Genomic DNA, 23,692 nt, shown 5'->3' on the forward strand with positions numbered 1-23,692 from the left:
TTTGTGCAAGGAGAGATTAATTGCTTCTTTTTTGGGGGGGGTCCAAACCAACCCGTCATATCAGTCACAGTCGTGTGGCAGACCCTGTCACTGAAATGATGGGTTGGTTAAAGTGTGCATGTCCTGTTTTGTTTATACAACATAAGGGTGGGTGGGAGGGCCCAAGGACAATTCCATCTTGCACCTCTTTTTTCTTTTCTTTTTCTTTGCATCATGTGCTGATTGGGGAGGGTTTTTTGGAAGGGACATCCTGCGTGACACTGCAGTGCCACTCCTAGATGGGCCCGGTGTTTGTGTCGGCCACTAGGGTCGCTAATCTTACTCACACAGTCAGCTACCTCATTGCGCCTCTTTTTTTCTTTGCGTCATGTGCTGTTTGGGGAGGGTTTTTTGGAAGGGCCATCCTGCGTGACACTGCAGTGCCACTCCTAGATGGGCCCGGTGTTTGTGTCGGCCACTAGGGTCGCTAATCTTACTCACACAGCTACCTCATTGCGCCTCTTTTTTTCTTTGCGTCATGTGCTGTTTGGGGAGGGTTTTTTGGAAGGGACATCCTGCGTGACACTGCAGTGCCACTCCTAGATGGGCCCGGTGTTTGTGTCGGCCACTAGGGTCGCTTATCTTACTCACACAGCGACCTCGGTGCAAATTTTAGGACTAAAAATAATATTGTGAGGTGTGAGGTATTCAGAATAGACTGAAAATGAGTGTAAATTATGGTTTTTGAGGTTAATAATACTTTGGGATCAAAATGACCCCCAAATTCTATGATTTAAGCTGTTTTTTAGTGTTTTTGGAAAAAAACACCCGAATCCAAAACACACCCGAATCCGACAAAAAAAATTCGGTGAGGTTTTGCCAAAACGCGTTCGAACCCAAAACACGGCCGCGGAACCGAACCCAAAACCAAAACACAAAACCCGAAAAATTTCAGGCGCTCATCTCTACTATATACAGTGTATATGTTGCATATATATAAATATATAAACATATATATATATATATATATATATATAATGATATCATTACATTGCTGTTGATGTATTCTTTGTAACTTCAGTCACATTGCATTGAGGTTGACAGAAGGTCTGTCTTTAATGGACAATAGGGACTTGGAGATCTGCTACTAGACAGGATCTTATCACGGCATGGATGTCAGATAACATTATTGCTGTGTCTGAGTCTGGAACACTACTACATCAGAATTCTCACACTTATATTCCTTTAATATTTGGCCAGGAAATGTCACACCAAAATGTGAATATACACATTATTTGTGTTCGTGGGTGATGTGTACAAAAACAAAATGGTGTGAAGAAAATTAGATAAACCAAGATAAAGCTTCCAATTAGTACTGAAGTGGAAAAGACAGGCACACAAAGATCCTGGCACAGATACAACTTTCTTTTGTAAATAATTAGCACGCAGTATACATGCTAATGTTAAGTAAGACTATATATAGCAACATACAGTTATATGAGTACTGTAAAACTATGCCAGCAACGGCCATTTGATTTAAAAGAGTCTCTCCACATATGACAGAAAAAAAATCCATTCAAAGTCAAATATTTTGGTCTCTCCAGAAGTTGAACCCATAGCACCAAAGCCTAGGCCAGTGGTTCCCAAACTTTCTTGAATCAAGGAGCCCTGGAGTATAATATATTTTTTTTCATGGAAACACCCCAAGACCAAAAGTTTCTATCATGAGAAATTTAGAAAGAAATATGATATTAAGTAAATTGTGTTTATACTGTATGTCATCATTAGGTTCAATTGTGTGGTGGAGGACAGGATTTGTCTTCTGTTTGTCCACATATTTTATGATTGCCAGTCACAAGCAATGGTTTTGCCTATTACATTGACCATAAATAATTTGAATTGGTCCTGGACCACCAATCCAAAGCACCCCTGCAAGTGTCCCAAGGCACCAAAGGTGCCACGGCATACAGTTTAAGAGCCACTGGCCTAGGCTGTTATCAGCTATATTGTAAAAGAAGACTAGAAGTTGTAACATTCCTCAACTAGGTTATTGACATGATTTCTGCATTATATAGAAAAATATAGGTGCAATTCACCATCATCATCATCATCATCATCATCATCATCATCACAGAATGATCGGAGGAGAGTGGAAGCTGCTGCGCATGCTCAGCCACAGCAGCTCACTCTATGTCCTCACATTCTGCAGTGACCCGGCTACCTGTCTTCTCCTCTCAGTTGGGCCCCGATTATGTGTGAGTATGTCTGCATGTATGTATGTATATATATATATATATATATACAGTTTGTGTGAGCATGTACGTACGTACGGTATGTGTGAGTACGTACGTACGTACGTACGTACGTACGTACGTACGTACGTACAGTATGTGTGAGTATGTATGTATGTATGTATGTATGTACAGTATGTGTGGTGTGTTATGTATGTGTGTGCAATGCATGTGTGTGCAGTGTATAGTAGTGTATGTGGAACGTGTGTGCCTTTGTGTGAGACATACAGTATATAGATTTACAGTATATATATATATATATATATATATATATATTTTAAACACACACATACAGTAATATATATTTATACACACACGGAAACTGCCCCCAGTAAGTCTTTCATTTTTTCTGTGCACTCTATGCTAAAACTCACTATTTGCATCCATAGCATCAGATACGTCTAACTCAGAATCAAGCCCTACAGTATATGTGCAAATATATTCTAACAAACATTTCTATTTTTTTCTTTTTAGGTAATGTTTCCAACATCCTGAATGTTCTGTCATGCCTCGAATTTTGTGGGCTTTTATTCCTTTTTATATCATCTCCTTGCTGTGCCCAGTGCCCAAGGGTCAAGAGAACAATTCCAATAAAGCTTCACCCCATAGTGGGTCTCCAGATGGCCCCTGCTATGATGCCAAACAGAGGCCAAAATACTGCATCCCAGATTTTATCAATGTGGCTCTTGGACAAGAGGTAATTACATCCAGTACTTGTGGACGTACACCACAAAAACTTTGTTATTTCCTAGACTCCACAAATGTGACATTGAGGCGATGTCAGTTGTGCGATCAGAAAAAAACTGATACATCCTTTCCACCTTCATACATGACTGACACAGATGCCCAAACATGTTGGAGGTCAGAAAGTGGTTTAACATTTCCACAAAATGTTACACTGACTTTACCACTGGGTCGTAGGTTTGAGTTGGTTTACGTCAGCTTGCGATTCTGTTCTCCACGTCCTGATTCTATGGCAATCTATAAATCTATGGATCATGGAAAGACATGGATTCCTTTTCAGTTTTACTCAACTCACTGTCGTCGAGTTTACAACCAAGCAACCACTAGTGCCATTACTAAGCCCATGCAGCATGAAGCCACTTGTACTGATTTTCAAACGGGAGTTAAACCCCTCACTAAAGGACTTGTAGCTTTTATGCCATTAGCTGGTCGTCCATCGGCCCGGAGATTTGAATATAGTCCAGTTCTTCAAGACTGGGTGACTGCTACAGATGTCCGTGTGGTCTTCAACCGTCTACACCATGGTAAAAAGATTGGAATTAGAAGAAAGACTGCTTTCTATGGTGTTTCTGAACTTCAGGTTGGAGGAAGGTGTAAGTGCAATGGTCATGCATTTCGTTGTACGACAAGCAAAGAGGGACTAATGTGTGAGTGTCAACACAATACCATTGGTCCAGAGTGCGATGCTTGCAAGCCATTTTATTATGACAGGCCCTGGCAAAGAGCAACACCAAGCAATGCACATGAGTGTGTGGGTAAGTGAGCAAAGTCATATGTATATTGTATATTGACAAACTGTATCTTCTTAACATGACGAAATGCTCTGTTCCTGGATTTCCTAGACTTACCCTTACCTGTGTTGAACTAATTATTTGATGAGAAAGGTGTTTTACCACAGGTGATGGCAATCATAATTAAAAGGGAAGTCCAGGAACCGAGCATTTGGTCCCTCCTGGAATGGGTCATTTTGGGAGGCATCGTTGAGATCATGTAGAACTTTTTTATTTTCTATTGCCTATTGATAATAATATGATTTGGAAGTATCAGTCATTTTCTGTTGTCTTCCAGCTGAAAAATAAGATGAACACATGTCTGCTTTTCTGAAGCACTAAAGGTTAAATATTCTGCAGGTGTAATAACATTATTACAGCAAATACTGAAGAAATAAAAACTAGCCATTGTCTTGGCTTCTGACAAGATCTACTGTAGTGCATAAATAAAGGAGTGTGGTGTGAAGGACAGATGGCTGTCTCATCAAACTGACCTGATACATGTGGCAGGATGTAATACAGTCTGAGATCGCTGGAGGCGCAGGTTGCCGGATGGTTTTCTCTGACTTTTTTTTAAAGGGACAATCACTTAGGGATGGTTTTGCTTTGTAAGTGATTGTTCTAGTTAACCTCTTGCGCTATTGAATTAAAGGTAACATAGAGAGAGAGAAGGAGCCCTGTGTGACCTAACGGACAATTGACAGTAGGTCCTATTGATGTACAATACTGCCTGAGACCGATAAGCGGGAGACGGGAGGACGCTATATGCGGCGGCTTGAAGACGGGAGCGGAATCATCTAATCAGCGCCTGCAGTGCGCAAAGCTCCGGGAGCCGGATACGACCTCCATCCCCTAATGTGAAGTAAGGTGTGTGTGTGTGATAACCTGACACAGCAGAAGACGGAGTACTCCATCTACGGACAGTGGTAACCGGGAGTTTCATATAGGTGCTTGCTGTGCACCAAACCCCAGGTGACATTTATCCTCTCCGTGCTGTTTGGAGATTTTCTCCATGTATAAAAGGACCATTCACAACTGATATAGTGGTTCGATTTACCTACTTGGTACACACCTAAACTCATTTCTACGAGCACAATTAATGGGACTGTTCCATGTTGAAAATACCAACTAAAGGACACTGTCAACGTATGAATACTGATTAGTCATATATGGTCACAATTAATTATATGATCCACCTCTTATGCTCAGTAGTAAAGTTTAGTATTTATCTTTTTATGTGTATGCGCATACTTAACTATTCATTTTTATGTTTATAATTTATTTTATGGATATTAAATCTATTTCAATCATTAATTAAGTGTCTTCAAGTCATGTTACCTTTAATTCAATAGCGCAAGAGGTTAACTAGAATTATTTTTGCTACACCTGGTTTCAATCAGGTGTGATTGTGTTGGCCATTTCCACAGGCCATTTCACCTTGTTTGCGGCTATTTAAATTGTATGAGCTGTAAGAGAATTATCTATTTATTTATACACTATTTATAACTGTTGATAGCGCCTGACATCAGTACTAGTATTGTAAGTGATTGTCCCTTTAAAAAATGTCAGTGATCGGCTGGAAACCAGCACGTCTGGCAATCTCGGACTGCACTAAATCCCACCGCTGTTGTCTGAAATCTGATTTAAACAGTTAAGAACAAATATAAAAACACTTATTTTTCTTCCACCAGAGGACAGCTGAAAATTACTAGCAATATTTAGTAATTCATATCTTTATCACTCCGGAGATTTTAAATTATTGACAAAAAGTTTCACTATCCTTAATATAGCAATCAAAAGAATAATAGTGTAGATCAAAGAAAACCTAAAACATATTCTCTATGGGTACATACACTGGACAATTTCTCTGTGCCCATGCATTAGTGACTTGAGGTGTAGTAACAACATGCAGATAGAATGCACCACATACTAGAAAACATTGCTCCCTATGGAGGGGATCCGGTCTTTAGGTTGACAGTAAGTAGGTCAAGAATGTTTAGGTCGACCACTATTGGTCGACAGTAAGTAGGTCGACAGGGTTTCTATGTCAACAGGGTCTTTAGGTCGACATGTTCTAGGTCGTGAGGTCAAAAGGTCAACATGAGTTTTCAAAATTTTTCCCATTTTTTAAAAACTTTTTCATACTTAATGATCCATGTGGACTACGATCGGAAACGGTAACCTGTGCCGAGCGCAGCGAGGCACCTTGTCCGAAGCATGGCAAACGAAGCGAGCCATGAGAGGGGACACAGTGCACTAATTGGGGTTCCCGGTCACTGTACGGAGAAAACGACACCAAAAAACCAACAAAAACTCATGTCGACCTTTTGACCTGTGGACCTAAAGACCCTGTCAACCGAAATATCCTGTCGACCTACTCACTGTCGACCAATAATGGTCGACCCAAACATTGTCAACCTACTTACTGTCAACCTTACATACCACACCCCTATGGAGGCAAGCTACTTTATATGCTAATGTCAGGTGACAAATCAAAAGGAAGAAAGCAATCATGTGTAAAGAACCCTAAGAAGATCCATTACATACTGCAAGGAATTGTGGAAAATCTGGAGGGGAAATGTACCAAACGTTGGAGAGAGATAAATTGGAGTGAGATAAAGGGTATACGTTCAGAATCCTGGCTGTTGGGTTCCACGCAGCCTAAATACTGACGCCAGAATCCCATCAGCCTTCAGAACACTGACGCTGGAATCATGACCAAATCAGCATATTGATACTGACAGCTTGTATCCGATGGTAAGTATACAGTAGGTTGGAGGGATAGAATTTTGCTGCGGAAGTGGGGGGTGGGGGGATTGGCAGGTTAAGGCTCCACTGGGGAGGGTGGATTAGGCTGCGGAAAGGGGGTGGGGTTAGGTTTGGGCACTAAGGGGGAGGTTAGGGTTAGGCTGCGGTAAGGGAGAGTTAGGGTTAGGTAGCATACTTACCTCACCCCTGTCAGGATCGTGAACATTGGGATGTTGGCATCAGTATTGTGTCCACTGGCATCCAGTCTGCCGAGATCACATATCGATCCTAGATAAAGTACCAGCCTATCAGCTTCTATAATTTTTCAAACATGGGGTGGGATTCAATTCTCTTCACCCCTTTCCACACCTGTTCTGTTTCTGCCCTCGGGGGCATGGTATCATTATTTCAGCTTGCTACCCTTGGAGTAGCAAGGCACCCGACCCTTTACACAGCTAAACCTGATTACTATGGGCGCGATGTGTACGATAACGGGGATTATTTTAGACAGGAGATTGGGCATGATATATCATTTGAATTCCACCCATGAAATGTAAAATGGCTGATTGGTTCGTATTTTAACTCTCTCCACTTCATCTCTCTCCATCGTTTTACATATCTCCCCCAGGTCTGTATAGTTTACTTTGTCCTTGCACTTATATTGATAAACGTTACTGATCTCCTTTAAAAACAGCATTTGAACATAATTGTTTTCTAAGGACATTAAGCTTTCAGCCGTACAGGTTTTCTTATCTAAAATGTAGTCAGTTGATGCGTCTCACAAGATTCCATGGAAATAGTACATAGAAATGAACATCTAAATTTTATTAAAAGAGATACATGGGGTCAGATCAAGGACTTAATTAATTTGACACTACTAAATCACATGGCAATTGACCAAGTAGACAATTAGATGAGAATCCTACAGAACACCACTATTTCTTTATGTAAAGACGTACAATGTATATAAACAACATCTTTCACCTCCTAGCTTCAGTGTCCTAAAGGAATAAAGCTATACAGTACCTTCAATTTAGGTCTGTTAATATAATACAAAAGCTAGAGGTCAAATAGAACACATTCCAAGACCAGCTATTGATTTTACTTTGTAATGAAGCATGTTGCTTTTACACCTATAGTACAATAAACAATCCCTACAGCAGTGGAGCTTCAGTAACACCAGTAAGAATAATTAATTCAGATGACATGTCTTTAATCGTTTACTGTTCTTGTAGCAGCAGATTAAATAACTCCAGCAGTATAGTGAGTTTTCATTGTTCATTTTACAATGATTCTTAGCAATGCATAATTAATTGCTCTCATTCCGTATCAAAATTTCATGTCTGTTGACCACAGTTTATCCGCACAACAAAGCACACTTGTGAAAAATTCTAGTTGTATAGCTTGGTTTTATTCAAGAAAATTCAGGCACAATTGAATTCCCCCCTCAGTATTTAAAAGCCATCTCTAAGTACAAAATGAACAAGAAATTACACTTCAGTGCTGGAATGGAAATTTTGGGGGTAATTCCAAGTTGATCGCAGCAGGAATTTTGTTAGCAGTTGGGTAAAACCATGTGTACTGCAGGGGAGGCAGATATAACATTTGCAGAGAGAGTTAGATTTGGGTGGGTTCTATTGTTTCTGTGCAGGGTAAATACTGGCTGCTTTATTTTTACACTACAAATTAGATTGCAGGTTGAACACACCACACCCAAATCTAACTCTCTCTGCACATGTTAAATCTGCCGCCCCTGCAGTGCACATGGGAGGTCATTCCGAGTTGTTCGCTCGCAAGGCGATTTTAGCAGAGTTGCTCACGCTAAGCCGCCGCCTACTGGGAGTGAATCTTAGCATCTTAAAATTGCGAACGAAGTAATCGCAATATTGCGATTACACACCTCGTAGCAGTTTCTGAGTAGCTTCAGACTTACTCGGCATCTGCGATCAGTTCAGTGCTTGTCGTTCCTGGTTTGACGTCACAAACACACCCAGCGTTCGCCCAGACACTCCTCCGTTTCTCCGGCCACTCCTGCGTTTTTTCCGGAAACGGTAGCGTTTTTTCCCACACGCCCATAAAACGGTCTGTTTCCGCCCAGTAACACCCATTTCCTGTCAATCACATTACAATCGCCAGAACGATGAAAAAGCCGTGAGTAAAATTACTAAGTGCATAGCAAATTTACTTGGCGCAGTCGCAGTGTGGACATTGCGCATGCGCATTAAGCGGAAAATCGCTGCGATGCGAAGATTTTTACCGAGCGAACAACTCGGAATGAGGGCCATGGTTTTGCCCAACTGCTAACAAAATTCCTGCTGCGATCAACTTGGAATTACCCCCTTTATGTATTAGAAATTAACCCAGAGCTGCTATGTGTGGGTAACAAACCACAGAAAGGACACAAACTATTTTGTAAGACACACAGTGCTAAACTTATACTTATCTTACACAAGTAGTATTTTGTTATTGTGTTAAACAATGTATTTAGCAAAATTCACAAATAATGAACACATAAAAAAATGTATATAGAAAAACAATAATGTCAACTTGCACATATTCAGGTATAGGGGGTAATTCAGAGTTGATAGCAGCAGCAAATTTGTTAGCAGTTGGGCAAAACCATGGGGTAAATTTACTAAGGTGGGAGATTTTAGAACTGGTGATGTTGCCCATAGCAACCAATCAGATTGTATCTATTATCTTCTAGAAGCAGCTAGACAAATGTTAAGTAGAATCTGATTGGTTGCTATGGGCAACATCACCAGTTCTAAAAAACTCCCACCTTAGTAAATTTACCCCCATGTGTAGTGCAGGTGGAGCAGATATAACATGTGCAAAGAGAGGTAGATTTGGGGGGTTATATTGTTTCTGTGCAGGGTAAATACTGGCTGCTTTATTTTTAAACTGCAATTTAGATTTCAGATTGAACACACCCCACCCAAATCTAACTCTCTCTGCACGTTACATCTGCCCCCCCCCTGCAGTGCACATGGTTTTGCCCAACTGCTAACAAATTTGGTGCTGCAATCAACTCTGAATTACCCCCATAGTGTAGGTTGGATTTCACACAGGACATTCAAATGTGGAAGATCAATTCAACTATGTATAAGTGACAAGCAGTGAGGGGTTGGGTTTGAAATGCTGGCAGGAGGGATCTGGGGCTCAGAATACCGACCGCTGTTTAGAATCCTGACAGGGGCCTGGAAGCATGCTACCCCTCAACCCCCTTAACCTCCCTTACTGCAGCCTAAACCTACCCCCCAACCCCCACAGCCTAACCCTAACTCTCCTTGGTGGTGCCTAACTCTATCTCCCCCTTCCCCACAGCCTAAACTAACCCTCCCCCCCACAGTCTAAACCTAACCCTCCCCTCGATCCTAAACCTAACCCTCCCCGGGAGTGCCTAACTTTAAATCTGCTCTCCCTGCAGCCTAAACCTAACCCCTCTTCCCACAGTCTAACCCTCCCCACCAGAGGCGTCACTGGTACTGGTGACACTCGGTGTGGTACCCCCCCTCATGGCCGAAAGGGGGCATGACCTATCACGGAGGAGGCGTGGTATTGTGGGTAATCCCAAACAGTGGGCATGGCCTATCTAGGAAGGGGCTTGGCTTCCCGGACAGCCCTCCGATTTCATCACTCCTGGAGGCATGCCCAGCATCCACAGAGATGCTGGCTGCCCCCGAAGACTGGCCAGTATACAGTGTCGGCTCCTCCGCTATGACAGGAGCCAGGTGCTGCAGGAGAATGTTACACTGCAGCACCTGGCTCCTGTCTCTGTGGAGAAGTCAGCATTTTGGTGTCACCCCCTCCGATGGTGACACCTGGGTGCAGGCCGCACCCCCCGCTCTCCCCCATCTGACACCAGTGCTCCCCACAAAGCCTAACCTCTCCTCCCCGCAGCTTACCTCTCCAGCAGCCCGGCAGTGACTCGAGATGCCGGCTATAGGTATGCTGGCGGCGGCATTGTGATCCTGTTCAGGATGCCGGCGCCGGCATTCTAATCAGTGTCAGGCGATCGTTCCATTAATTCCTATGGATGTGCGCGTGCATACACTAGTTGCGCCAGCTATGCCTCAAAATCTGAGTGTGGCTACATCTGTACATTCACACACTTACACACTAGGGTTCATTTGTTTAGATTGTGGGAGGAAACCAGAGCAAGCATGGGGAAATTATACACACTCCACACAGCTCCACACTGATATTTATAGGGGCTCTAAAAAGATCCCTTTCCAGCACTAGTTGCAGTATAAAAGCCAGCTTGTCGTGCGAATCGGGGACTGTATGCTACCCGAGGATGGAGTACAGTTACACAGTCAATTTAAAAAAGAAAAAAAAGATTTTCGGAAGTTGATGAATAGGATCATTTCTACATGCCCATAGTAGATGTAGTGTACTGTAGGGATGTAGTGTAATGATGCACCACAGCATATTGGGGAGATGTACTGTAGAATGGTGATGTGGTGCAGCATATAGGGTGATGTAGTGTAGTGATGTAGTATAGTGTATAGGGGGATGTATTGTAGGGATGTAGTACAGCATATAAGGGGATGTAGTGTATTGATGCAGTGTAGCATATACAGTAGGGGGATGCAGTATAGTGATGTAGTGCAGCGAGTAAGGGGATGTAGTGTGGCATATAAGGGGATGTAGTGTGGTGATGTAGTGCAGTGTATAAGGGGATGTAGTGTAGTGATATGGTGCAGTGTACAAGGGAAATGTAGTGCAGTGATGTAGGATGTATTGTAATACAGCAAACAGTGCAGTTATGTGTAGTGAGGAACATGCGGAGGGGGAAAGCTAGTAAAACACTGGGGGGGCATTTGGGGCACACAAGGATTCATGTGGGGAAAACGCATCTATGGAGTGAGCACAGCCATGAGCACTCATTGCATCAACATACTAACCACATTATTGTTTTCCTTTAGTTGGGGGGGGGGGGGGGGGCATATCAGTGGGATGCTCAAAGCATATGTTTGTACCTGGGCCCACTACTTGCTAGTTCTGCCACTGGTACATACTACATAGACAGGCAAGGACTAACACTACCCTGCAGTGGGAGCCAGACCTGGTGAGCCCCTCAGATATTCCACCACTTAAAAATGTGGCAAAAGACACTGTTGAATAAACATTTGACCCAAACAAAGCTTAATATTCTTTTACATAGCTTTACAAAGTTTTCAAGAGAAACCAACAAATAAAAGGTATTTTGTGGTAGCAGGTGTTTGTATATTGCTGAGCCTCTTATCTCATCCCAAGTCTCTCGTTTCAGCTTGTGAGTGTAATGAGCATTCTCATCGTTGTCGATTTAACATGGAACTGTACAAGCTCTCTGGTAGGAAGAGTGGGGGCATATGTTTAAACTGTCGTCATAATACCGCCGGACGTCACTGTCATTACTGCAAACAAGGTTACAAACGCGACTTGAGTAAAGCTATAGCAAGTCGAAAGGCCTGCAAGCGTAAGTACATAAAGCCCTCACTTTTTACTATTACATTGATGTGCGCATTTACACTATTAGCTGATGCAGAAGTACAGCAAAGTGCCCCAGAAGTATGCTTATTATGAAATAGTCTGTTTTGGCTGTAATGTCAAGTGGATCATGAGAATGAAAAGACTGAGCCACAATTCCTATTTAATGATGCAGTTAACCACCTTCCTTACATGGTCGCATTCTTTGCAACCACGCCAGGGTCCATTCCCTGACATGGTCACAAACAATGTGACGTCAGAAATTCCCACTGGGCAGCGGCTAGAAGATTATCTTCCAGCATCCACCAATCGCAGGGGGAACTCCGTTCCCCTCTCCTTATATCCTCTCCCAGTGTGTGCTGTCAACCTATCACTGCTGTTCAGGCAGCCTGGCTGCACCCCCCACCCAGCAGCTGTAGAGAGGAGCAGCCACCAGGAAAATGTAAATCTGTGAATTGCAATGTTCGATCATCAATTTTCATTTTCTTACATATTTTTTGTATCGTAATCCGAGGTCTAGAAAAATTTATATTAATATTTTTTCCAATGAACTCAGGTTGGATACATTTAAAATCGATGTTCTTGGCCTAATTCAATCATAAAAGAAACATATGTTTCTGAGCTGTTTTTTGAAAAATGATTAGCCAGTCAGGTGGTTCAAAGCTCTGCAAATGCTATGCTAAGTGGCAAGCGTGCTCTATAAGTATTTGCTGTGTTGGAAGAGATTGCGGTGGAAGGGAATGGAAACTTTGCTTATTTTTTCCTTATTGCGCTGTCTATTTCAGGAGAGGCAGCTCCAACACTGACACTGTTGGCGCTGTGATAAATAATTCTACAAAATATAGATGGAAATAAATATTCACACTCTAAGAGTGCATTAATCCACCTTAGCTGCACGTAATTAAGGGTTTGGTTAGAACCCCTATTAGGCTGACAGAAAAGACAATAAATAATAAGAATTTACTTACCGATAATTCTATTTCTCGGAGTCCGTAGTGGATGCTGGGGTTCCTGAAAGGACCATGGGGAATAGCGGCTCCGCAGGAGACAGGGCACAAAAAAGTAAAGCTTTTACCAGATCAGGTGGTGTGCACTGGCTCCTCCCCCTATGACCCTCCTCCAGACTCCAGTTAGGTACTGTGCCCGGACGAGCGTACACAATAAGGGAGGCAATTTGAATCCCGGGTAAGACTCATACCAGCCACACCAATCACACCGTACAACTTGTGATCTAAACCCAGTTAACAGTATGGTAACAGAAAGAGCCTCTTAAAGATGGCTCCTTAACAATATAACCCGAATTTGTTAACAATAACTATGTACAGTATTGCAGATAATCCGCACTTGGGATGGGCGCCCAGCATCCACTACGGACTCCGAGAAATAGAATTATCGGTAAGTAAATTCTTATTTTCTCTATCGTCCTAAGTGGATGCTGGGGTTCCTGAAAGGACCATGGGGATTATACCAAAGCTCCCAAACGGGCGGGAGAGTGCGGATGACTCTGCAGCACCGAATGAGAGAATTCCAAGTCCTCTTTTGCCAGGGTATCAAATTTGTAGAATTTTACAAACGTGTTTTCCCCCGACCACGTAGCTGCTCGGCAGAATTGTAATGCCGAGACCCCTCGGGCAGCCGCCCAAGATGAGCCCACCTTCCTTGTGGAATGGGCCTTAACAGATTTAGGCTGTGGCAGGCCTGCCACAGAATGAGCAAGTTGAATTGTGTTACAAATCCAACGAGCAATCGTCTGCTTAGAAGCAGGGGCACCCAACTTGTTGGGTGCATATAGTATCAACAGCGAGTCAGATTTTCTGACTTCAGCCGTCCTTGAAATGTATATTTTTAAGGCTCTGACAACGTCCAACAACTTGGAGTCCTCCAAGTCGCCAGTGGCCGCAGGCACCACAATAGGTTGGTTCAGGTGAAACGCTGATACCACCTTAGGGAGAAAATGCGGACGAGTCCTCAGTTCTGCCCTATCCGAATGGAAGATTAGATAAGGGCTTTTATAAGATAAAGCCGCCAATTCAGATACTCTCCTGGCGGAAGCCAGGGCCAGTAACATAGTCACTTTCCATGTGAGATATTTAAAATCCACCTTTTTCAATGGTTCAAACCAATGGGATTTGAGGAAATCTAAAACTACATTTAGATCCCACGGTGCCACCGGAGGCACCACAGGAGGCTGTATATGCAGTACTCCTTTAACAAAAGTCTGTACCTCAGGAACTGAGGACAATTCTTTTTGGAAGAATATTGACAGGGCCGAAATTTGAACCTTAATAGATCTCAATTTGAGACCCATAGACAATCCTGATTGTAGGAAATGTAGGAAACGACCCAGTTGAAATTCCTCCGTCGGAACACTCCGATCCTCGCACCACGCGACATATTTTCGCCAAATGCGGTGATAATGTTTCGCGGTGACTTCCTTCCTTGCCTTAATCAAGGTAGGAATGACTTCTTCTGGAATGCCTTTCCCTTTTAGGATCTGGCGTTCAACCGCCATGCCGTCAAACGCAGCCGCGGTAAGTCTTGAAAGAGACAGGGACCCTGTTGTAGCAGGTCCCTTCTCAGAAGTAGAGGGCACGGGTCGTCCGTGACCAACTCTTGAAGTTCCGGGTACCAAGTCCTTCTTGGCCAATCCGGAGCCACTAGTATTGTTCTTACTCCTCCTCACCGTATAATCTTCAATACCTTTGGTATGAGAGGCAGAGGAGGAAACACATATACTGATTTGTACACCCAAGGTGTTACCAGTGCGTCCACAGCTATTGCCTGTGGATCTCTTGACCTGGCGCAATACTTGTCCAGTTTCTTGTTGAGGCGAGACGCCATCATGTCTACCATTGGTCTTTCCCAACAGTTTACTAGCATGTGGAAGACTTCTGGATGAAGACCCCCCTCTCCCGGGTGAATATCGTGTCTGCTGAGGAAGTCTGCTTCCCAGTTGTCCACGCCCGGGAAGAACACTGCTGACAGTGCTATTACGTGATTCTCCGCCCAGCGAAGAATCTTGGTAGCTTCTGCCCTTGCACTCCTGCTTCTTGTGCCGCCCTGTCTGTTTACATGGGCGACCGCCGTGATGTTGTCCGACTGAATCAACACCGGTTTTCCTTGCAGGAGTGGTTCCGCCTGGCTTAGAGCATTTTAGATTGCTCTTAGTACCAGAATGTTTATGTGAAGAGACTTTTCCAGGTTCGTCCATACCCCCTGGAAGTTTCTTCCTTGTGTGACTGCTCCCCAACCTCTCAGGCTGGCGTCCGTGGTCACCAGGATCAAATCCTGTATGCCGAATCTGCGGCCCTCCAATAGATGAGCCTTTTGCAACCACCACAGAAGATATACCCTTGTCCTTGGCGACAGGGTTATTCGCAGGTGCATCTGAGGATGCGACCCTGACCATTTGTCCAACAGATCCCTTTGGAAAATTCTTGCATGGAATCTGCCGAATGGAATTGCTTCGTAAAAAGCCACCATTTTTCCCAGGACTCTTGTGCATTGATGTACAGACACCTTTCCTGGTTTTAGGAGGTTCCTGACAGGTCGGATAACTCCTTGGCTTTTTCCTCGGGAAGAAAAACCTTTTTCTGAACCGTGTCCAGAATCATCCCTAGGAACAGCAGACGTATCGTCGGAAAACAGCTGCGATTCTTGGAATATTTAGAATCCAGTCGTGCCGTCGAAGAACTACTTTAGATAGTGCTCTTCCGACCTCCAACTGTTCTCTGGAACTTGCCCTTTTTAGGTCGTGCAAGTAAGGGATAATTTAGATGCCTTTTTTCTTTGAAGAAACATCTTTTCGGCCATTACCTTGGTAAAAAGGCCCGGGGTGCCGTGGATAATTCAAACGGCATCGTCTGAAACTGATATTGACAGTTCTGTACCACGAACCAGAGGTACCCTTGATGAGAAGGACAAAATTTGGACATGGAGGTAATCCTTGATGTCCAGGGACACCATATAGTCCCCTTTTTTCCGGTTCGCTATCACTGCTCTGAGTGACTTTATCTCGATTTGAACCTTTTATGTAAGTGTTCAAAACATTTTAGATTTAGACTATGTGTCACCAAGCCGTCTGGCTTCAGTACCACAATATAGTGTGGAAAAATAATACCCTTTTCCTTGTCGTAGGAGGGGTACTTTGATTATCACCTGCTGGATATACAGCTTGTGAATTGTTTCCAATGCTGCCTCCCTGTCGGAGGGAGCCGTTGGTAAAGCAGACTTCAGGAACCTGCGAGGAGAAGATGTCTCGACTCTCCAATCTTTACCCCTGGGATAATACTCGTACGATCTAGGGGTCAACTTGCGAGTGATCCCACTGCGCCCTGAGACTCTTGAGACTACCCCCCCACCTTGAGTCCGCTTGCACGGCCCCAGCGTCATGCTGAGGACTTGGCAGACGCGGTGGAGGGCTTCTTTTCCTGGGAAAGGGCTGCCTGCTGCAGTCTACTTCCCTTACCTCTATGTCTGGGCAGATATGACTGGCCTTTTGCCTGCATGCCCTCATGGGAAAGGAAAGATTGAGGCTGAAAAGACGGTGTCTTTTTTAGCTGAGATGTAACTTGGGGTAAAAAAGGTTGGATTTCCCAGCTGTTGCTGTGGTCCCCAGGTCCGATGGACCGACCCCCAAATAACTCCTTCCCTTTATACAGCAATACTTCCATCTGCCGTATGGGATCTGTATCACCTGACCACTGTCGTGTCCCTGACATCTTCTGGGAGATATGGACAACGCACTTATCTTGATGCCAGAGAGCAAATATCCCTCTGTGCATCTCACATACATATATATAGAATGCATCCTATTAAATGCTGTACATGAATAAAATATTTTCAGTCAGGGAATCCGACCAAGCCAACCCAGCACTGCATCTCCAGGCTGATGGCGATCGCTGGTCGCAGTATAACCACCGTATGTGTGTATATACTTTTTAGGATATTTTTCCAGCTTCCTATCAGCTGGCTCCTTGAGGGCGGCCGTATCTGGAGACGGTAACGCCACTTGATAAGCGTGTGAGCGCCTTATCACCCTAAGGGGTGTTTCCCAACGTACCCTAATTTCTGGCGGGAAAGGGTATAACGCCAATATTTGCTATCGGGGTAACCCTACGCATCATCACACACTTCATTTTATTTTATCTGATTCAGGAAAAACTACCGGTAGTTTTTTCACTCCCACATAATACCCTTTCTTGTGGTACTTGTAGTATCAGAAACACGTAACACCTCCTTCATTGCCCTTAACGTGTGGCCCTAATGAGAAATACGTTTGTTTATTCACCGTCGACACTGTATTCAGTGTCCGTGTCTGTGTCTGTGTCGACCGACTGAGGTAAATGGGCGTTTTTTAAAAACCCCTGACGGTGTTTCTGAGACGCCTGGACCGGTCCTAATAGATTGTCGGCCGTCTCATGTCGTCAACCGACCTTGCAGCGTGTTGACATTCTCACGTAATTCTCTAAATAAGCCATCCATTCCGGTGTCGACTCCCTAGAGAGTGACATCACCATTACAGGCAATTTCTCCGCCTCCTCACCAACATCGTCCTCATACATGTCGACACACACGTACCGACACACAGCACACACACCGGGAATGCTCTGACAGAGGACAGGACCCACTAGCCCTTTGGGGAGACAGAGGGAGAGTCTGCCAGCACACACCAAAAACGCTATAATTATATAGGGACAACCTTATATAAGTGTTTCTCCCTTATAGCATCTTTTATATATATACAATATCGCCAAAATCAGTGCCCCCCCTCTCTGTTTTAACCCTGTTTCTGTAGTGCAGTGCAGGGGAGAGCCTGGGAGCCTTCTCTCCAGCTTTTCTGTGAGAGAAAATGGCGCTGTGTGCTGAGGAGATAGGCCCCGCCCCTTTTTCGGCGGGCTCGTCTCCCGCTATTTTTGAAGTTAGGCAGGGGTTAAATATCTCCATATAGCCTCTGTGGGCTATATGTGAGGTATTTTTTGCCTCTAATAAGGTTTTTATTTGCCTCTCAGAGCGCCCCCCCCAGCGCTCTGCACCCTCAGTGACTGTTGTGTGAAGTGTGCTGAGAGGAAAATGGCGCACAGCTGCAGTGCTGTGCGCTACCTTTATGAAGACTCAGGAGTCTTCAGCCGCCGATTTTGGACCTCTTCTCTCTTCAGCGTCTGCAAGGGGGCCGGCGGCGCGGCTCCGGTGACCATCCAGGCTGTACCTGTGATCGTCCCTCTGGAGCTAGTGTCCAGTAGCCAAGCAGCAAATCCACTCTGCACGCAGGTGAGTTCACTACTTCTCCCCTAAGTCCCTCGTTGCAGTGATCCTGTTGCCAGCAGGACTCACTGTAAAGTAAAAAACCTAAGCTAAACTTTCTCTAAGCAGCTCTTTAGGAGAGCCACCTAGATTGCACCCTTCTCGTTCGGGCACAAAATCTAACAGGAGTCTGGAGGAGGGTCATAGGGGGAGGAGCCAGTGCACACCACCTGATCTGGTAAAAGCTTTACTTTTTTGTGCCCTGTCTCCTGCGGAGCCGCTATTCCCCATGGTCCTTTCAGGAACCCCAGCATCCACTTAGGACGATAGAGAAAAGTGATTACTGTGCTTGTGGATGCTTATTACTTATTTCGCAAAAAAATAAAAAATAAAAAAATAATATATATATATACACTCGCCCTGCAACCGCTTGGACACGCCTGCATTTTTCCAAACACTCCCAGAAAACAGTCAGTTACCACCCACAAACGCATTCTTTCTGTCAATCTTCTTGCGATCGGCTGTGCAAATGGATTCTTCGTAAAACCCATCACACAGCAACGATCCGCTTTGTACCCAAGCGATGCGCCTGCGCATTGCAGTGCATACGCATGCGCAGTTCTGACCTGATCGCAACGCTGCAAAAAATGCTACCGAGCGATCCCTTCTGAATTACCCCCTGTACCCATTAGTCTGTGAATGGTTTGAAAAGTTTTGTTGGTATCTGTGCAAGTGCATTCAGGTCCCGTCCTGCTGTGCTTCTTGTTAGGCGACAGCGCAATAAGACAATAAATAAGTGATTAGAGCGCTTGTGGATGCTTATTACTTTATCACATAAAAATATATATATACAGTATATATATATATATATATATTAGATTTTTTGTGTAACTATTGGTCTTCAGAAATGAGTAAGTATTAAGAATTAATTGATATTACCACTCTCCTTGGAATTTTATCATTTTATTGTTGTTTTTTGATGCATATTTCTAATTGAGATTACACAATAAATGTAATATTATATAATTACGGGCCTTCCTAATATTAATTCTTAATACTTACTCATTTCTGTGGACCAATGGTTACACAAAAAATCTAATATATATATATATTTTTTTTTAATGTGATATAAGTAATAAGCTTCCACAAGCGCTGTGATCACTTATTTATTGTTTTAATGCGCTGTGGCCTAACAAGCAGCATAGCAGGACGGGACCTGAATGCACTTGCACAGATTCATACCAACAAAACTTTTCAAACCATTCACATACTAAAGGGTACAGGGGGTAATTCAGCCCTGATCGCTCGCTAGCATTTTTTGCAGCGCTGCGATCAGGTCAGAACTGCGCATGCGTATGCACTGTAATGCGCAGGTGCATCGCTCAGGTACAAAGCGGATCGTTGCTGTGTGTTGGGTTTTACGAAGAATCCATTCACACAGCCGATCGCAAGAAGATTGACAGGAAGAAGGCTTTTGTGGGTGGTAACTGACCGTTTTCTGGGAGTGTTTGGAGAAACGCAGGCGTGTCCAAGCGTTTGCAGGGCAGGTGTCTGACGTCAATTCCGGTCCCGGACATGCTGAAGTGATCGCAGCAGCTGAGTAAGTCCTGGGCTACTCAGAAACTGCAAAACATCTTTTTATACTGCTCGGCTGTACATGCGTTCGCACACTTGCACAGCTAAAATACACTCTCCTATAGGCAGCGACTATCTGATCGCAGCGCTGCAAGAAACTGCTAGCGAGCGATCAGGTCTGAATTACCCCCACAATACATTGTAATTGCAGCAGATAATACTGTCATGACTAACACATTTTGACACGTGTAAAATTCTGTCTTGAAGTGTTATTTTATGTATACGTTCTGTGCTGAGACCAGATTATTTGGTACAGGACTGATTGAATCTGTACTTCTGACTCCATGAAGCACTGTGCATCCAACCCTCCTTACATCAAGAGTATCTGCCTTCATGTCTAACTACTGGTACTAGTTCTACGTTTAGTATTTTCAAATTTGTTCTTTTATAAATCTGTATAATAATCTTATTGCAGAAGGAAATGTTTGTTTATGGACTGTTCTAAATTATATAAAAACTATCTTATATTAGTTTCTAGCAGAAACTGTTTCCAGCAAGCTACAGTAATGATATCATTTCATTTTTAGCTTGCCAGTGTCACCCAATTGGAGCTTTCAATGCCATGTGCAACCAGACAACAGGCCAATGCCAGTGCAAAACCGGAGTGACTGGCCTAACATGCAACCGCTGTGCTCAGGGATACCAGCAGAGTCGATCTCCACATATGCCTTGTGTCCGTAAGTAATCAGAAACTTTTAGAATTTTGTGTTTAATGTAAAGTCAATCAGCGCTCCGACAGTATAGAGTGTTAGGCAAAATATAGACTATAAATATATAAGAACTTCTAGTGGCTCTAACTACAGGTATGTGTCTTTAGTTCCCAATTATAAATCCAGCAATGTTTCTAAATAACACAAAACAAAGAAGAAACAAAGAGCAGATAAAATGTCATGCTAAGTATATAAAATCCCTCCCCTTACAGTGATACACACTATTATTAATATTTGATAAGTTAAACAAAATAACTGAAAAATAATATACAATGTAAAGAGTAACACAGTTCACCTTTAATAGCATTGTACCAGTAGGCACCCTGACTTTATTCATGACACAGGATTCAGTACTTTCTTCATATAAAGATCATATACTCTATTTGTTAGGATAACAAGGACAGAACAAATTACATTTTAGATTTAATATAACAGTTCATATAACACTTAACCAAGATAGGGGTCTATTCGTGAAGTAGAGAAAAGGGCGGAGATATATGCAAGTGGAGAAGTTGTCCATGGCAATCAATCAGCTGTTACAGTATGTATAATTTTATAGAATGCACTTGGTAAATGTTAATTCAAAGCTGACTGGCTCACTTCTGCACTTTTTTCATTGCTTCATGAATAGACCCCATAATGTGTATGCTTAGGAAAAGGCAGAATTAAATGGATGTTTCTTCGATTGAGTCTCCAGATCTGACAAATTGCTAACCATTACACCATCCGTACTCCCACCATGGCCCTAACTGTGTGGAGTTTGTATATACTCCCTGTGCTTGCGTGGGTTTCCTCCGGGTACTCCGGTTTCCTCCCACAACCCAAAAATATACTGATAGGTTAATTGGCTCCCAACAAAATTAATCCTAGCACAAATGTGTGTGTGTACATGTGGTAGGGAATATAGATTGTAAGCTCCACTAGGGCAGGGACTGATGTGAATGGCTAAATATTCTTTGTAAAAGCAACAGCACTCGTTATTGGGCGCAAGTTCCTTAATATATAAATACTGAACACTTGAAAATAAAATAATTGTAATTGCAGTTCTCAGCAGGTGATTTGGATTATCACCTAATTAGAGACAATGGGGGTAATTCTGAGTTGATCGCAGCAGCAAGTTTGTTAGCAATTGTGCAAAACCATGGGGGTAATTCCAAGTTGATCGCAGCAGGAAATTTTTTAGCAGTTGGGCAAAACCATGTGCACTGCAGGTGGGGCAGATATAACATTTGCAGAGAGAGTTAGATTTGGGTGGGTTATTTTGTTTCTGTGCAGGGTAAATACTGGCTGCTTTATTTTTACACTGCAATTTAGATTGCAGATTTAACTCACCACACCCAAATCTATCTCTCTCTGCACATGTTATATCTGCCTCCCCTGCACTGCACAAGGTTTTGCCCAACTGCTAAAAAAATTCCTGCTGCGATCAACTTGGAATTACCCCCCATGTGCACTGCAGGGGGGGCAGATATAACATTTACAGAGAGAGTTAGATTTCGGTGGTTTATTTTGTTTCTGTGCAGGGTAAATACTGGCTGCTTATTTTTACACTGCAATTTAGATTTCAGTTTGAATGCACCCCACCCAAATCTAACTCTCTCTGCACATGTTATATCTGTCCCCACCTCCAGTGCACATGGTTTTTCCCAATTGCTAACAAACTTGATGCTGCGATCAACTCAGAATTAGGCCCAATATTATTTAAGATGAATGAGAGCGCAAATGCAATAAATAAAATGATATATACTTTAATAAATGCACATAATTTATAAACAAAATATAAATTTATCTAAAAAGTCATAATGCTTGACACAGCACCAAAAGGTTCCACATAATCTTAATGATCCGGTAATTGACTGTGAATCAATCACTGTCTCATAAATTGGTTGCCTTTTCCACTATATTTGGATAAAGTTCCACAGAGTGTTATATGGTGTTTTAAGGATGATTTTCTAGTGCTCACCGCTGCTGGAGTTCAATAGCAGTAAACTTCCCAATGCCTGATGCAGCGGGGGGGAGGGAGAGCATACACCTCTCTGGATCCAAGTGCCATGTAGAGAGAGGGAGAGCAGCTGTCAGCAGCACTGCTCGCAGTTTCTGGGAAAAACGCGGGAGTGGCTGGAGAAACGGAGGAGTGTCTGGACGAATGCTGGGTGTGTTTGTGACGTCAAACCAGGAACGACAAGCACTGAACTGATCGCAGATGCCGAGTAAGTCTCGAGCTACTCAGAAACTGCACAGAGATGTCTCTTCGCAATATTGCAAATCTTTCGTTCGCAATTTTAAGAAGCTAAGATTCACTCCCAGTAGGCGGCGGCTTAGCGTGTGCAAAGCTGCTAAAAGCAGCTTGCTAGCGAACAACTCGGAATGACCACCTATGTGTGTGCTATATAAATAACTGGAAATAAAAAATAAATACATTTAATCCATAGGGTATGTAAACCTTTTTAACTGGGTAGGCACACTGATGTGGGTGGGTATGGATGTGTCCTTATCCATTGTTACTGAATTTGCACCAAACAGCCCATCTCAGCGCACCAGGGGCCTAATTCAGAGTTGATAGCAGCAGCAAATTTGTTAGCAGTTGGGGAAAACCATGTGCACTGCAGGGGGGGGGGGGGGGGGGGGGGGCAGATATAACATGTGCAGAGAAAGTTAGATTTGGGTGGGGTGTATTCAAACTGAAATCTTAATTGTGTGTAAAAATAAAGCAGCCAGTATTTACCTGCACAGAAACAAAATAACCCACCCAAATCTAACTTTCTCTGCAAATGTTATATCTGCCTCACCTGCAGTGCACATGGGGAGTCATTCCGAGTTGATCGCACGTAGTAACTTTTTGCTGCTCGTGCAATCATCCTGATGCCGCCTATGGGGGAGTGTATTTTAGCATAGCAGGTCTGCGATCGCTTGTGCAGCCCTGCTATGCTAAAAAAGTTTTCTGCAGAACAAGACCAGCCCTGAAGCTACTGTACTTACCCTGTGTGATGGATCCAGCGATGAAGGTCCCGGCTCTGACGTCAGACATCCGCCCTCCAAACGCCTGGATCCGCCTGCAATGGGCTCACCACGCCAGGAGAACGATGAGTATCCGCCC

The 23,692-nt window shown here is 43.5% G+C and overlaps 1 protein-coding gene across 3 annotated transcripts in view; it reads left to right on the plus strand.

Moving 5' to 3' along the window:
- Positions 1-23,692, plus strand: part of NTN5 (netrin 5) — a 248,179-nt gene that overhangs the window by 192,479 nt on the left and 32,008 nt on the right. For all 3 annotated transcript variants that reach the window (XM_063942736.1, XM_063942735.1, XM_063942734.1), the window contains 3 exons: positions 2,745-3,769; positions 11,808-11,996; positions 20,413-20,562. In XM_063942736.1, the coding sequence (XP_063798806.1) occupies positions 2,776-3,769; positions 11,808-11,996; positions 20,413-20,562 (1,333 nt within the window). In that variant the 5' untranslated portion in view covers positions 2,745-2,775. The remainder of the gene's footprint in view (positions 1-2,744; positions 3,770-11,807; positions 11,997-20,412; positions 20,563-23,692) is intronic.

The sequence above is a fragment of the Pseudophryne corroboree genome, chromosome 10 (assembly GCF_028390025.1).
Source record: "Pseudophryne corroboree isolate aPseCor3 chromosome 10, aPseCor3.hap2, whole genome shotgun sequence".
Lineage (NCBI taxonomy): Eukaryota > Metazoa > Chordata > Amphibia > Anura > Myobatrachidae > Pseudophryne > Pseudophryne corroboree.